Source organism: Rhinichthys klamathensis, unplaced genomic scaffold (genome assembly GCF_029890125.1).
Source record: "Rhinichthys klamathensis goyatoka isolate OS25496 unplaced genomic scaffold, OSU_Roscu_1.1 h1tg000955l_1, whole genome shotgun sequence".
Lineage (NCBI taxonomy): Eukaryota > Metazoa > Chordata > Actinopteri > Cypriniformes > Leuciscidae > Rhinichthys > Rhinichthys klamathensis.
In genome coordinates this window covers 40,163-55,154 of record NW_026607274.1, presented here as the reverse complement: position 1 = coordinate 55,154, position 14,992 = coordinate 40,163, and the positions used below count along the sequence as shown (strand labels likewise).

Here is a 14,992-nt window from a genome sequence, read left to right as displayed (position 1 = left end):
CATGCTTTGCACTGTGCTAAGCCCCGCCGTGCGTGATCGGTGCGTGCGTAGAGAAGTGAAAGTAACGTGATTGGTTGTGCTGCTGCTGGACTGGTCTCTAAACACAGAAGACATTTCCAGTCAGTTTCCGTTAACCAGCAGCTCGTTGTAGTCGTAAAGGCCATATAAAACCCTGGTTTGAGAATATAGTGCACCTGCAAATAATGGGAAGGAGCGTTGTGTACTCCAATACCGCTGTCAGCTGTGCGTTTGTCGCACAGGCCCGTTAGGCTCGAGTTTGTTAGCGTTAGCCGCCTCAGCTGTCTTGCGCACTCGCTGAGGCAAAATGGTGAGTTTGATATTTCCAGCTTGTTTTAAGTCAATTGCTTAACATGTTGTATTTGTGTGGTTGGGAATGGTTGCATAACTAGTTAGCCGCGTAGCTGCTCCATTTGCATATCACCAGGTTGAGCTCTTTTGGTGAGAATAGCAAAGATACATTCATTTCGAAGCTCGTAGCTAACACAAGCAGCTAAATGTGTCGGCTGTGTAATAAAACCTAGTGAGTTGACTGTCTATTCTGCATTTATGTGTGTCACCGACCCCAGAAATACTGTCTCTATTGGTAGATTATCATTGGGATTTGACACTCAACCGTCGTGTAGATTTTGACAGCTCAATATGTGCTGCAGACTACGACTAAAGAGGTCGAGAGACTCAGGCCATCAGCAGCAGCAGTCTAATAAGAGCAAATATGATACAAGCCAAGGGAACATAACAGTGTGTTTCTGTCAGGTAGATCCCTATGTGCTGTCTGGAAAGGCAGGGTGGGAATCTACTATTCTTTCTTCGATTTATTCTCAACGATTTCGGTTGATTCGCGGTTCATCTACTACGTGTATGATAGAAATGTTTGGAAAAATATATAGTAAGTTATTGTAAATAGTAAATTTGAAAGAAAGAAACACTTTCCTCATCAGTCTGTTGCCAATTCTTGAGATCATTTCTGGTCCGAGATCAGAAATGCAATTTATGAAATTCTTGTAAAAGTTTACACAGACTGTTTAATGACGTTTCATAAAGTTGGAGATAGCACATAGGCCTATGCAATTCAGAAGTTGACCATATATCTAACTTATGTCAATTAAAAATAATATACATAATGTGTGATCAATATTTAATTTGTTCTGAATGACAATATGAGCCAGACATGATGACAGTATTAATTTGCAGTTCATTTAGTCAACTATTAATTGTAGTAACTGTTCCAGTGTTTTTGATTCACTAAAAGTAATCGATTTAGGGCATGTTCACACTTGGTGATGTGATATGTATGTGTGTGTGTGTGTGTGTGTGTGTATGTTGTTATAGCAACAAAAGACCACTTGGCTGCTATTTGGAACCAAACCTGCCAACTTATTTTTTTTTTTTTACTAAAAAAGCAGCACTCTTGTCAACTTTTTCTTTGAACAATTCGGTATCGATCAAATACCATACAGGGCCAGTATCGCCGATACCAATACTTTTATATTTTAAAAGCATGCACTTGAAATTACATGTAATTTCCTGTGCTTGAGCAGTGTGTCATGATTTGAATGGCCCTATCACACCAAACACGTTTTTCAGGAAACCAATTCAAGAAAGGCCCTCTCACTGCAAAAAACACGTTTGGTGTGATCGGGGCATAAATATGCTAAATCTGAATACGTTTTCATGACCACTAAATATTTTGTGATTTGTGCTCTAAACTCGCCTGTAATTAGTCAGTGACTTTTACCAAACTACCTTAATTATACTAAATGCACTATTAAATGCACCTACTGTTCAAACTAAATGCACCTACTGTTCAAAAGTTTGGGGTCTGTAAGAGTTTTAATTCTCTTTTGCATTTATTTGATCAAAAATACAGTAAAAACTTTAATATTATTACAATTTAACATAGGCTATCTGTTTTCTGTCATAGTAACCTGTAATTTATTCCTGTGATCATTACACCATTACTCCAGTCTTCATGATCCTTCATGATAAGAAATTAATTTGATTTGCTGCTCAAGAAACATTTCTTATTATTATCAATGTTGAAAACAGTTTCATATTTTTGTGGAAACCATGATACATTTTATGCAGAATTATTTGATGAACAAAGTTGAAAGAACAGCATTTATATGAAATAGATTTTTTTTTAACAGTGTAAAACCTTTGACTGTCACTTTTGAACAATTTAATATATCGATCCTTGTTGAATACAAAAAATATTAATTTTATTAAAATAATCTTACCTACGTCAACATTTTGAACCGGTATGTACACTTTTAGTTTGTTTATTGCGAAATAACTGCCGATTGTTTCTCTGTCATCTAAGCAAGGCTTCGTTACGCAAACGCACTGTGGGCCTGTGAGCTCAGCGAAGCACCAGCATCGAACACTCTCTGTGATTGGTTGGTTTCGTCTTGTATCCACTTCAGATGATTAGGAGAAATAGTTCTATCATACACAATTATTCGCTAACATTCGCTTATTTTTCCACTTGGAAGCTTATTTTACGCACTGAATTACGTGCTAAATTAATAAAAATTACTGGTAAAAAAAACACACACATTTGGATCGATATTTTTATGTGAAGATCTGCCCACCCCTAGCAAGTAGTATGATTGTTGACAGCTGCTGTTATTCAGCTGGATACGGTATTGATAAGATAACTGTTGCTGAGGGAACGTTATTGTTAGCTACCGTTAGGAGTCAGTTAATCAATATTAAATGCTTCTGTTGAAGACATCAGCCTGAATTATTTCAATCTTTTTTTTTTTTTAAATAATCATGTTAAATAGCGGAATCCCTAGTGAATAACGACATTACCCATGATTCTGCAGTGAAATCTCCACCAATCAGAGAATTGCGTCAAGCATGTCGCAGAAAAAGAACTTTTTATCAATTTCCCATGAAGCACTGTGTTTCCATACGCTCTCAAACTACATGCATATTTATATGCATATCCTGCAATACACATAAAATATATTGTTTCTGTATACATTTTTAAATCAATACACTAGTTTATATTTCTCCATGATTGTCATTTGGATTGCTTCATTATAAGTTCTTTCCCTCATTAAAGCAGTACACAGTCTTGATTTTGTCAGATTTTCAAATACTTTTTTGCTTCAAATTAAAGTTCTGATGTTGTGATTCACCTTCAAGATGGCTAGTTTGGTTCATGGCTTATAACTATTAAATTAAGAGTTTTTAAAAAAGGCCTTATGGGAAAAACAGAACCAACAGCTGCAAAAGCCAATTCACACTGCACTGACATTTTCCGACCAACGATTTTATCGGATCAGTGGGTGCTTTTCATTTGTAATTTGTGCATCCTCGTTTCCTTTCTTCGCGTCTCAGCTCCAACCCCCGTAGGAAGCGAGGGAAGGCTGCAAGGAAAGAAAATGAGAACAGAGGATTCGAAGGAAAGCTTATTTGTATATTGGAATATTCTTGATCACTCGAGCGTCACTTCACAGCGTCATCAGCTGCGCTTGAGGGATCTCCCCGTATGTTGTCAAGGTTTGGTTAATTTAAGAAATTATTAATAAAAAATTAAAATCAAGATGCCCTGTTGAAATATTTAAGATGTATGGTTTATTTAAACAGCAAGGGAAAAGCTTAAATTAAAATAATTGTGACAGATGTGAAAGGGGAGGAGAATTTATTATACGTGCGTCAGGTTTCACAAGAAAGACTAACGCATGGAATACGCCTTTGTATCCTCGCTCATAACTCCTCTGGAAGCTTCCTCACTCCTCGTTCCTCGCCTCCTCGTGGAGCAATTAGAGAATCGAGATGACTTTCCTTGGTCGGTTTCCGGGTCACAGGCTGAGCTGAGCGTGTTACACCTGTCGGGGTCTCTTGCCGTTGCTCCCCACCTGTTTTCTGTGATTGAACACGTTCAGTTGGCTTTCGTTGGGTCGTGGAATGTCTGATAGCATACTGTCTGTAATTGTCCGTCTTGATCAGTGTGAATTGGCCTTTTAGTGTATAAACTCTGCACAGGACAGAATGCTATGGAGGGATTATTGGGACAGATTGAAAACTAAAAGTCTAAAACTAAAAGTCTTAAACGAAAACCAAAAGTCTAAGTTTGAAACTAAAAGTCTAAGTCGAAAACTAAAAGTCTAAGTCAAAAATGAATTTGGTATTTAGGATTGGGCATTTGGTATTTAGGATTGGGCATTTGGTATTTAGGATTGGGCATTTGGTATTTAGGATAGGGCATTTCGTATTTAGGATTGGGCATTTGGTCATTTAGCCATTTAGGATTTAGGATTGGGCATTTAGGGATTTAGGATTGGGCATTTAATCATTTAGCCATTTAGGATGGGCATTTGAGGATTGAGGAGTGTATGCAAATAAGGAGGCGTGGCCCAAATACTGGAGGCTGGGTTTGAAATGGCTGGTGCAGATGCACCGTATGGACAGCAGAGGGAGCTCCAGTGCTAAGGAGCACACTGTAATGAAACCAAACAGAGCGAGTGAGCAGGTCTGGAGCGAGGACTGTACTTTATAATGTGATAACTTCAACTTAATGACAGCGTTGTATAGGGGTACTGGAACGGTACATGTATTCCTATTGAACCGAACCGGTAGCCTACGGGCGTCACAGTTCGGTGCACGAATTTACACGGAGAATACACGGTATAAAAATAAATAAAACTCTAAATAGCGATACATTTCGCTCTACTCGCGTTTGGTGTGAACGCAGCATAATAAACAGGCTGCGATATCAAGATTGCAATGCTGGAGTGTGTGTGTGCGCGCGAGAGAGAGAGGGGGAGGCGTGGGCGCGAACGAACTAGGTGTGTGTGTGTGTGTGTGTGTGTGAGAGAGAGAGAGAGAGTGTGTGTGTGTGTGTGTGATTTTGGTTGGGTGACAGTTGTAGGTTACAGTTTGACAAGATTTTAGAGTGTGACAAAAGCACAATGTTGTATTTTATTGCGAGTGTACACAAATATACACACTTTGCAGTTTGAACTTTGCAGCACACACTCCAACATTGCAATCTTGATATCGCAGCCTGTTTATTATGCTGCGTTCACACCAAACGCGAATAGAGCGAAATGTATCGCTATTTAGAGTTTTAATTATTTTTATACCGTGTATTCTCCGTGTAAATTCGTGCACCGAACTGTGACGCCCGTAGGCTACCGGTTCGGTTCAATAGGAATACATGTACCGTTCCAGTACCCCTATACAACGCTGTCATTAAGTTGAAGTTATCACATTATAAAGTACAGTCCTCGCTCCAGACCTGCTCACTCGCTCTGTTTGGTTTCATTACAGTGTGCTCCTTAGCACTGGACTGACTGGAGCTCCCTCTGCTGTCCATAAGGTGCATCTGCACCAGCCATTTCAAACCCAGCCTCCAGTATTTGGGCCACGCCTCCTTATTTGCATACACTCCTCAATCCTCAATCCTCAAATGCCCAATCCTAAATGCCTAAATGATTAAATGCCCAATCCTAAATCCCTAAATGCCCAATCCTAAATCCTAAATGGCTAAATGACCAAATGCCCAATCCTAAATACGAAATGCCCAATCCTAAATACCAAATGCCCAATCCTAAATACCAAATGCCCAATCCTAAATACCAAATGCCCAATCCTAAATACCAAATGCCCAATCCTAAATACCAAATTCATTTTTGACTTAGACTTTTAGTTTTCGACTTAGACTTTTAGTTTCAAACTTAGACTTTTGGTTTTCGTTTAAGACTTTTAGTTTTAGACTTTTAGTTTTCAATCTGTCCCAATAATCCCTCCATAGAATGCTAACATTCTACATCAGGGCTCCTCAAATGGAGGGCCACTGTCCTGCAGAGTTTAGCTCAAACCGTGATTGAACTCACTCACCTGCAATTTTGTAGGAACTCTCAAGACCTTGACTCGCTTGTTCAGGTGTGTTTGATTAGGGTTGGAACTAGGGATGCATTGAAATTAAAATAATAAAAAATCTGCAGGACTGGATTTGAGGAACCCTGTTCTCTATATGCATTTTAGATTAGCTAACTAACCGTACGTTCACACCGCCGCCGGCGAGAGCGGCAAAATTCGCTCTCGCCGCCCTGTCAGCGACGCCGTGGAAAGATTCGTGGACGCTCTGATGCTCTGACGTAGATCGAATGCTTGGTCTTTTTTAAAACTTTATTTAAAGGGGCCGCGAAGCAAACAAGCATGTCGATCGTTATGTTTGCAGAAAATGTATCGATGGAAAGAACTTAATTATAGTGACATGTTTGCTAACGAAATAAACAAATTAAAAGCCATTTGTTTGGTGTGGCTTTTGTGTTCATGGTTAAATGCTATTCTAATTTGCATTCCCGCTGAAAAACAAGCGTTCTAGCACGAATATCTTGCCTATAAATAGTGTTGCGCGCCTTCTTATGAAATTCAAATGATCAACCTCTCCTCTATTTTGCTTGGGAACTAATGTGGTCGGAACCTTTGTTACTTGACTGCGTTCTCTGGAATCCTCTCAAACGGAGCACATCTACATTCCGATTGGTTGCTGCCGGCTGCCGCCGAACCGCGTCATAGCTCATTTCCCTAAAGTTGAGCTGATTTCAACTTCTTCTCGCCGCTCCTCGCCGCTCTCACCGTCCAAGACGCGCCGCGCCGCCCTCGCCGGAGCTCGCCGCCGGCTCTCATTGAAAATGAATGACTTCCGGCCACTTTGACGCTCTCGCCGCCGGCGGTGTGAACGCACAGTAACATGTGCCTTTATTTTTACTGACTTGATTTTTACTGTGCAGTGTGATAAATAAATTGGAAGTAATATCAGTTGTGATTTCATATTTATGCCATTATTGATCAGACTGCCTGCTGTTGACACATTTCACAAAATGGGATTAAAAAATGTATTTATTTTTCCAAAGATTATAATCACACATTCACACGTAACTCACTGAATTAAATATTGATGAGATCATGTGATGAAGAAGAATGCATGTTCAACAACCATTTAACTTAGCTGAACATCACAAAAAGAATTTCAGTCTGATATTTAAAAGAAAAAATTATAGGATGTTGGTGAGTTTATTTTCATATTCAAAATACAAGGGTGGAAACATATGCTTCACCTCAAGATAACTTGAGGCAGTGTTACATGTCACATATTATACACAAACCAGCATTAGCTTCTAATGCATGTTACGGTTTTGCTTCTACAATTTAAGAAAAAAACAAAAAAAAACAGGGTTCTCGATAGTGGCTTAATGTCTTCATTTATAGGATTTAATTTGATTGGTTGTAAAACAGGATTTGTGAACACTTTTAGCCGCACAGAAGTGCTAAGAGTGTAGAGTTCACTGAGTGTATTGTCTCTTTATTATTTTTGTCAGCTTTAGCCGTTGTTTGAGTTTGTTAGTATGTGGGGTGTGGAGTTTCTGCTTACTTTCTAAAAACCATTTGACAGTATCTCGTCTTGTTTGTTTTCCACACAATTTAATCTACAGAGCTTTACTCCTCTAATAATTCTTAGGCTGCAATAATATTTGATTTTGTAACCATTAACCCTCTTTGACTTTGTACCAAGTTCTGCCATTGACTGGTGTTTAGGAATGTACTGTACATGTGTCTAAATGACTGTAAAGCAAGTTCAACTTTTGTCATTGGAGAGAACAATTAAATGAGCTAGAGCCAAATATTGACTTAGATGGCAAACATGGCTACCTTTTTGCCTTACAGGTAGGATTGAGAACACAAACCAGTTCTTACAAAAATGAATTCGAAATTCACTGCCATGTTATAGATTCATTCAATGCCAGTGTTGATGTAGGTCAGAGTTTCCCTAAGCTTGTGGGACTTTTTTCTTTTTGCAGGTGTTGTTGTTGAATCCACTGGAGAATCTGAAGACCTACATAAGTAACCGTCCACCGCTGGTCATTTTTATGGTCAGCGTCAGTGCTGTGGCTATTGCTTTCCTCACTATAGGATACTTCTTTAAGATCAAGGAGATCAAATCACCTGAAATGACCGAGGTAGAAAATAACTTGGTTTACCTCAAATGTGTGAGCCATGACCCATTGAAAATACTTGGGAACAAAATAGTTAATGATTAGTAGACCAGTGATTATTTTAGTATTATTTACTGTATACCATTTATATAATAGTATATAATATGTGTGAATATATATGTATTTTGAATTAGCTTTTTTTTATATATTTTCTGTTTTCATTTTAGTTGTAGTTTGTTTTAGTAATGCAATTTAGCTGTGATTTTTCTTTTTTCTTTAATTAGTTCTTAAAAAATATTTATATGAAGCTTTAATTTATTTTAAATTCAGTTTTAATTTTTAGATTTTTTTTTTACTTCAACTTAGTTTTTCATCTAATACTTTTTTGTTTATTTTATTTTTATACCAGCTTTATTTAAATTATTTAAAATAATTTTTAATAGTTTTAGTTAATAAAACAACACTGTAATAGACATACAGGTATGAAACTGCATAAATATTGTTTAGGAAATGCTGGCGATAATCTTTACTTTGAATTTACTTTTTTGTGACTTGTACAATTTCTTTTTTCTCCCCAGGATTGGAACACCTTCCTTCTCCGATTCAACGAGCTTGACTTTTGCATCTCGGAAAACGAGACCCTCAAGCACAGCTTGAATGAGTCCATTACACCAGAGAGCACAGTGACCAGTAGCCAGGCGCGATCCAGCACGCAGTCGCCAGCCCTGCTGGAGGACCTCGGTCTGATCAACATCTCAGTGGCCATCACATTGACCCTGGATCCACTGAGGCCATTCGGCGGCTACTCGCGCAATATTACCCACCTTTATGCCAGTGCGCTTGGGCAGCAGGTTGGCCTTGCTGGTATGTCTCAGTTTTTTTGGGGGTGGGATTTAACCTAAGCTGGTTTTTTTTTATAGTTTTTCACAACTTGCATATTTCTACTCTGCACTCAGTTTGCACCTCCTTGATAGGATAGGAAAGTACTGTATGTTTGAGTCAGTACATTGATTTTCTAGGCATGCAAATATACCTTTTACCTCCTTTAGTGGGGAAAGAAAGACCATTGAAACAAGCTTATTTTAATAACATGCTCGAATCATAGAGGACATTTGACAATAATATATTTTGTTTCTTTATTTAAAATAATGCTTTAAAAAAAATGGTCTGGATGTGTATGTGCGTCTTAAAGAAAAAATGGCAGGCTATGCAAAGTATGCATTTAACAATGAGAAAATTATAAGAGGGACCCATCTCTTCCGTATGTGTTTTGACCCAGAGAACATGTTGATGTGTACTGTTTTCTACATTTGAATGCTAGCATCTAGTTAAATTTATTATCACCGGTACTTAAGTTTTAGATTCATGTGTTTAAAAACAGCCATGACACCTTCTTTGTGGCTTATCTTGTGATTTTTATGTATAATATATATTTATTATAAATATATTTTCCCTGCTCCCTCTATAAGAGAAACGCATAAGAGAACCAATGCAAACTACTTCTGTTGTACACTGGGTTGTGGGCAGTATTAGCTGAAAAACCATTCATTGATGAAAACACTGAAACTCAAAATAATATACCATCTGGCCATCTTTGGTGTACTATTTTACATATAATGCCATTCAAAGTTTGGGGTCTGTAAGATTTTAAATTTTTTGAAAGAAGGTCATTGAGGTATTTGTAGTGACATTTTACATTGAGTACGTTTAGAGATTTTGAACAGACTCCAGCTTCTGTGACTGTCTATTTTATTCAAATAGATCAGAGTCATTGCTGTGTGTTTATTTTTTCCGCTGGTGTTGTGACTGAATATAGTCCAGTTAAAACAATGGTCCATTGTGCAAAAAGGGATAACCGTGTTAGAGAGGCCGGAACTGAATACCTTCTAGATATCACTTGCAGGCACATATAAGCTCCCTTTGTTTTACAGAACATGCTGACTCTGTGTGGGTGTGTTTGTGTCATTAAAGGCAGAGAGGCCCATGAAGAGATGAACATCACTTTCACTCTGCCGGCAGCCTGGAACTCAGATGAGTGTGTTCTTCATGGTCGCTGTGAGCAGATGGTCTTCAGCACCTGTATGACCATCACAGCAGTCAGTAATGTCTTCCCAGTCACAGTGTAAGTGTCTATAGAAAGCGTATGTGCCAAATCACACTACAGGTCAGCCGTGTAGGGGTAAGTTGTGCAACTTTTTACTTGCACATTTTACTGTATCTCAGGTTATCAACTGAAAATAGAGAAGTTACAAATTCACAACATTTGAATGTAATGAAACTGTTTACAACCTTTTCTAATTCTATATATTTTATTTTATAAAAACTTTTAAGTTTTTAGTACATCGTTGTCGTGTAAACGTACCCTCAGACACATTAGGGAAAGCATTTAAATAAATCCTGTGAATGCACTTAAAAATGCAGAATCAAGTCTTTAATCGAATTTCATTGTGAATCCTCTCGAATTGTATCGTTCTGAATTTGCAAAAATCGTATCGAAAACCTATGAATTGTTAACCGAATTGTTTCTCTGTCTACCCAAAAATATAGACAGAAAATGTTTTTTTAATTGTTTTAGTTAATATAATGACCCTGGTATTATGGGCTCTTTCTAAATTCAAACGTATGTGCACGGTTTGTTGAGATAATGGGGTTGTACAACTTACCCACTGACACATCTTACCCCACTCTCCCATACTATGTGTTTTGAATCTTCAAGATGTGCTCTCAAATACTGCTGTAGGCTTTCAACTGTGGATTTTCTCTGTAAATTTGTTTGTGTGTTGAGTAACTAACAACTCAGAAATGAAGTGTTTAACTGACCCAGACTGCCAAAGCAAAACATAAAGAACATACACAGAGGGGCAGCATAGTTCAAATTGGTGTTACATAACTGAAGCTTGTTTTTTAAGAAAACTGACTTGAGATTCCTTCATCTAGGATGAGTAATTCATGCCTTGTTTTGCAAATCCTCTGCAGGCAGCCGCCTCACTGTGTCCCAGAGACCTACAGCAATGCCACATCCTGGTACAAGATTTTCACTACAGCACGAGACTCGGACACGAAGTACACACAGGAGTACAACCCATTCTGGTGTTACAAAGGTGCCATTGGGAAGGTGTATCACACACTGAATCCCAAGCTCACTGTCATCGTTCCAGATGTGAGTGTTTAATAGGAACATTGTGTGAATAAGTGCTTTGTGAAAGTACAGTACTAATATATATATTAGGGATGTGCAAGACTAGTCGACTAAATGGTACAGCTGCTACTAGTCGACACAGAAAACAATAGTCGATCACACGGGGAAAAAATACACAAGATTTTAGCGTTCAAATTACTGTCGTTTGAATGTTACTGTGAAGAGCAGGGCACGAGCCGTGGAAACGGAGTGAGGCCGGTGGCGCGAGTGTAAATGTCCCAGGAGCTCCTAGAGAGAAGAGGAGTGACGACTGTGGAAGACGAGAGAAGACCAGGCCTGGCACATTTATGTTGCGTTTTGTCTATGTATGGGCAGGAGTCGAAAACACCTGCCATTTACTTTAGTTTTATTTATTTTAAAACTTCCGTTAACCGTTCACCCGCTCCCCCTTCTTCACTGCTCATTGAACCTTGTTACATTTATGTTTAAAAGCATTTTAAATCGTACATTAAAATAAACCACTTGGAAAAATAATACCTTAAGAGGTAGAGCTCAATCTTTTTATTTTTCTTCAGATACGTTTTCTTCATGTCACGGAGAGCACAGAAATTATGTTTAAAAGACAAAGGCGCGGGAGTATTTTGAATTAGAAATAAAACTGCAAAGTTTTAATGTATGCAAATGCCCATCGCGTATTCACTTCAACTCTGGAAAAATAACTGAGCTTCAGAATCAGAATGAGCTTTATTCGCCAAGTGTGTGACATTTAGCGGCATTTATTATGGGATTTGACCGTTTCATTCATTGAAGTGCTCAAATGCATATACACACAAGTCTTTTAGAGGGTTTCTGACTTTTAGACTAGTCGGTTACAAAAATTCTGTTTAAACGACTGACAAATTAGCACATCCTTAATGAAAAGTTAGTAATAAAATGAGAAACACATTACAGTTAACAGAATAAGTGTCAGGTCTGTTGCATTCACACTGCAACACTTAATGCACAGACCTATTTTGACATGAGATTTGTTTTTGTCCTGTTTATTGCTATGGTTATTAATGTCAAACATCACAATTTCAGATTCAGTCCCGCATTTTAATACAGTTGTCACAATTTGTAGCGTGAACTGTCAAATTATGAATGGGTTATATACAGAAACCTCCCTTATAATCAATGAGGCTGAATTCACTTCAGGTTAGCAGCAGCACAAGTGAAAACTTTTGTTATAATCAAAAAATCAGTCTATCCTGCACAGGCTGTGTATCGCCCAAAATCTGGAGATTTGATACGCATTACGATACATGGGTTTTGATATGATATATTGCAATATTTTTGCAATCTAGGATCTAATTTTAGAAAAACTGTCACAAATAGCAGACCATAATATGTATAAAACCTATTATTTTATTAAATCCGAAAAGTGGGATTTGCATTTATCAGTCCCTGTAACATCATCAGTGATATTTTCCAGTATCACCCTAATCAGACTGATGCCAATAATTAAAAAAAAAAATAATCTGTAAGATTTTGTAATTCAAAGTGATGGCCACAGATATTTACTTTTTATCACTTTGAATTATTATACAGAATATGAACTAAACTGTTACAGTTTATGTAAAAGAATGTATTTACAGATACAAATTGCCTTCTCTTTCCCGATAGGACGATCGCTCTCTCATTAACCTGCACCTCATGCACACCAGCTACTTCCTGTTTGTGATGGTCATCACAATGTTCTGCTATGCAGTCATCAAGGGCAGGCCTGGCAAAGTTCGACAGAACAACCCAGATTTTTGTCCAGAAAAGGTACGACCTGGTGTATAAGCGGATCTGTGTGATGAGTCTGCCTGTAGTTGCTGTTCTTGTTTCATGAATGTCGTCATCCAGCTCACTACAAACGTGCTCTAGCTGAATACTAAAAGTGCCTGTTTTTCACACAGGTGGCCTTGTCGGCGGGATAAACAGGGTCAAAGGTGAACATCTGAACCTAAGCATATCGGAAAGGGAAGTGAGAAAACTACATGTTGCCTACTGAACCCAGGAGAAGGGTGCAAAAAAAAAAAAAAAGCTCTGTGAATGCATTTTTCTGCAATGTTGGGTCACTCCAACCAAAGACTTTTAAGTGCCTGTATCTACTGTGTAAATAATTCTAGGACTCTTAAATTCAGTACAGAAGCAGTCTGCCTGAGCTTCCCCTGCACCCTGTGCCATCCTGTAAATGTTCAGTATATCCAGTACCAACAGAGGAAAGTGTTTGACTAGAGATGAGGAATATCGCCTCCATTAAATTTGATCCATTCTCATGCTTGCTCCTCTTTGTGTTCTTGATCAGATCACAAATGTGTATCCTACTTCCTGTAACATTTGAGTTCTCTGGAGGTGACCTTTGCCTTGTCATTCCTCTTGTGTCTTAACCGACCCTTTCATATGTGTCCATCGGCGATTCTGCGGTGGCATTTCTTCTGATTCCTCTTTGAGGACGGGCAGATGCGTGGATCTCCGCCATGTACCACGATCATGATCTTTAAAACGAGTTCCTCTAGTGATGACAGCTGGCATTTGTATGACATGCTTCTTTTATCATCCGAACCCCACGCTGGTTTTACTGCGAACGCGTCTTAAAGAGATGCCTGAGTGGATGTGGACGCAGTGCTCGATTTAAATTCCTCTTAAATGCAAATAGATGGGTATAAAACATGACAAAACATCATCTTACTCAGAATGTGACCGTGTTAGTGAGTCGAAATACAAAGCCTATTCATGGAGCGATGGATTTGTGTGTTTAAATCTGAATTAACGCTACGATTCATGGCTTTAGGCTTCACGTCTCATTTAGTTTCACATCTGTTTCTGGACATTTCAAATGAATGTATTTGCAAAATCAGCGACTTAACAGCAGTGATGCAGCAGCAATCTCTTGTACATTTAACATTGAAGTAAAAAAAAAAAAGTAAATCGTTATTGTAGATATCTTATTTTTTGTACTCTTATCCATTTCTCAACCATCCATTTTATTGTTTCGTTTAATACTTTTAGTTTTGTTTTAATCTTTGCCTTCCAAACCTACCGTTTCATTATTCTTACTGTCCATTTAGGTTTTCATTTCCACCCAATGAAACTCATATCATGCATGTGTGATCATATCCAGTAGATGTGCATGAGACTTGTTACGAATGCTTTCCCCCTCCATTCAGTTCATGCTCCTGTTTGGTTTAGCATTGCATCTTTGTATGATTCACTGCTCTTTATCGACGAACCCATTTTCCCATCATGCCTTGCTTAGTTACAGCCTTCTTAAGCTGCATCAGTCATGGTTCATCAGCACTCACCTTCTTTCTCCCAATATTACAGCCCATAATAAACAGGCATCCAAACGCTAATGTGCCTTTGCACCGTGTCAGTCATGTTCATCGCTGTCTTCTGTTTAATAGTTTTCCTCCTTCAGTTTAACCTGCTGTATACATTTTGAGTTGAAATAAATAAATCTGCTCTCACTGACTTCCTCCCCATTTCATGTCCAAGTCAAAACTGCAGTAATGGCTGTGAAAGAGTGGGATTCAGTTGTGCTTTTTCTGTTGATGATTAAGAACGAACGTTTGTTTTGTTTTTTACTCCCCCTTTTTAATTCATCCTAGCATAACTAGTTTGATAAAGTTATATAAAAATTCTAAATTATTGCATTGAGCAACCAATGGAAGCTTGTTTCCATCATGTAATTAAAACAAATGTCAATGTGACTTTTTGTCTCACAATTGCGAGTTTGTCTCAACATTTTCTCACAATTGCGGGTTTTTATCTCACAATTATGATTTTTTTCCTCACAATTGTGTTTATATCTCGCAATGTACTTTTTCTTACAATTCTGACTTTTTCTTAC

At 38.1% G+C, this 14,992-nt stretch overlaps 1 protein-coding gene across 1 annotated transcript; it reads left to right on the top strand.

The window, feature by feature from the left end:
* The first annotated feature begins 82 nt into the window (after nucleotides 1-82).
* On the top strand, nucleotides 83-13,418 carry tmem248 (transmembrane protein 248). The gene is made up of 7 exons (XM_056244279.1): nucleotides 83-328; nucleotides 7,842-8,000; nucleotides 8,555-8,840; nucleotides 9,948-10,098; nucleotides 10,953-11,136; nucleotides 12,778-12,921; nucleotides 13,056-13,418. Exons 1-7 carry the CDS (start codon nucleotides 326-328, stop codon nucleotides 13,074-13,076), a joined length of 948 nt encoding a protein of 315 aa, XP_056100254.1. The 5' UTR covers nucleotides 83-325; the 3' UTR covers nucleotides 13,077-13,418.
* The last annotated feature ends 1,574 nt before the right edge of the window (nucleotides 13,419-14,992 follow it).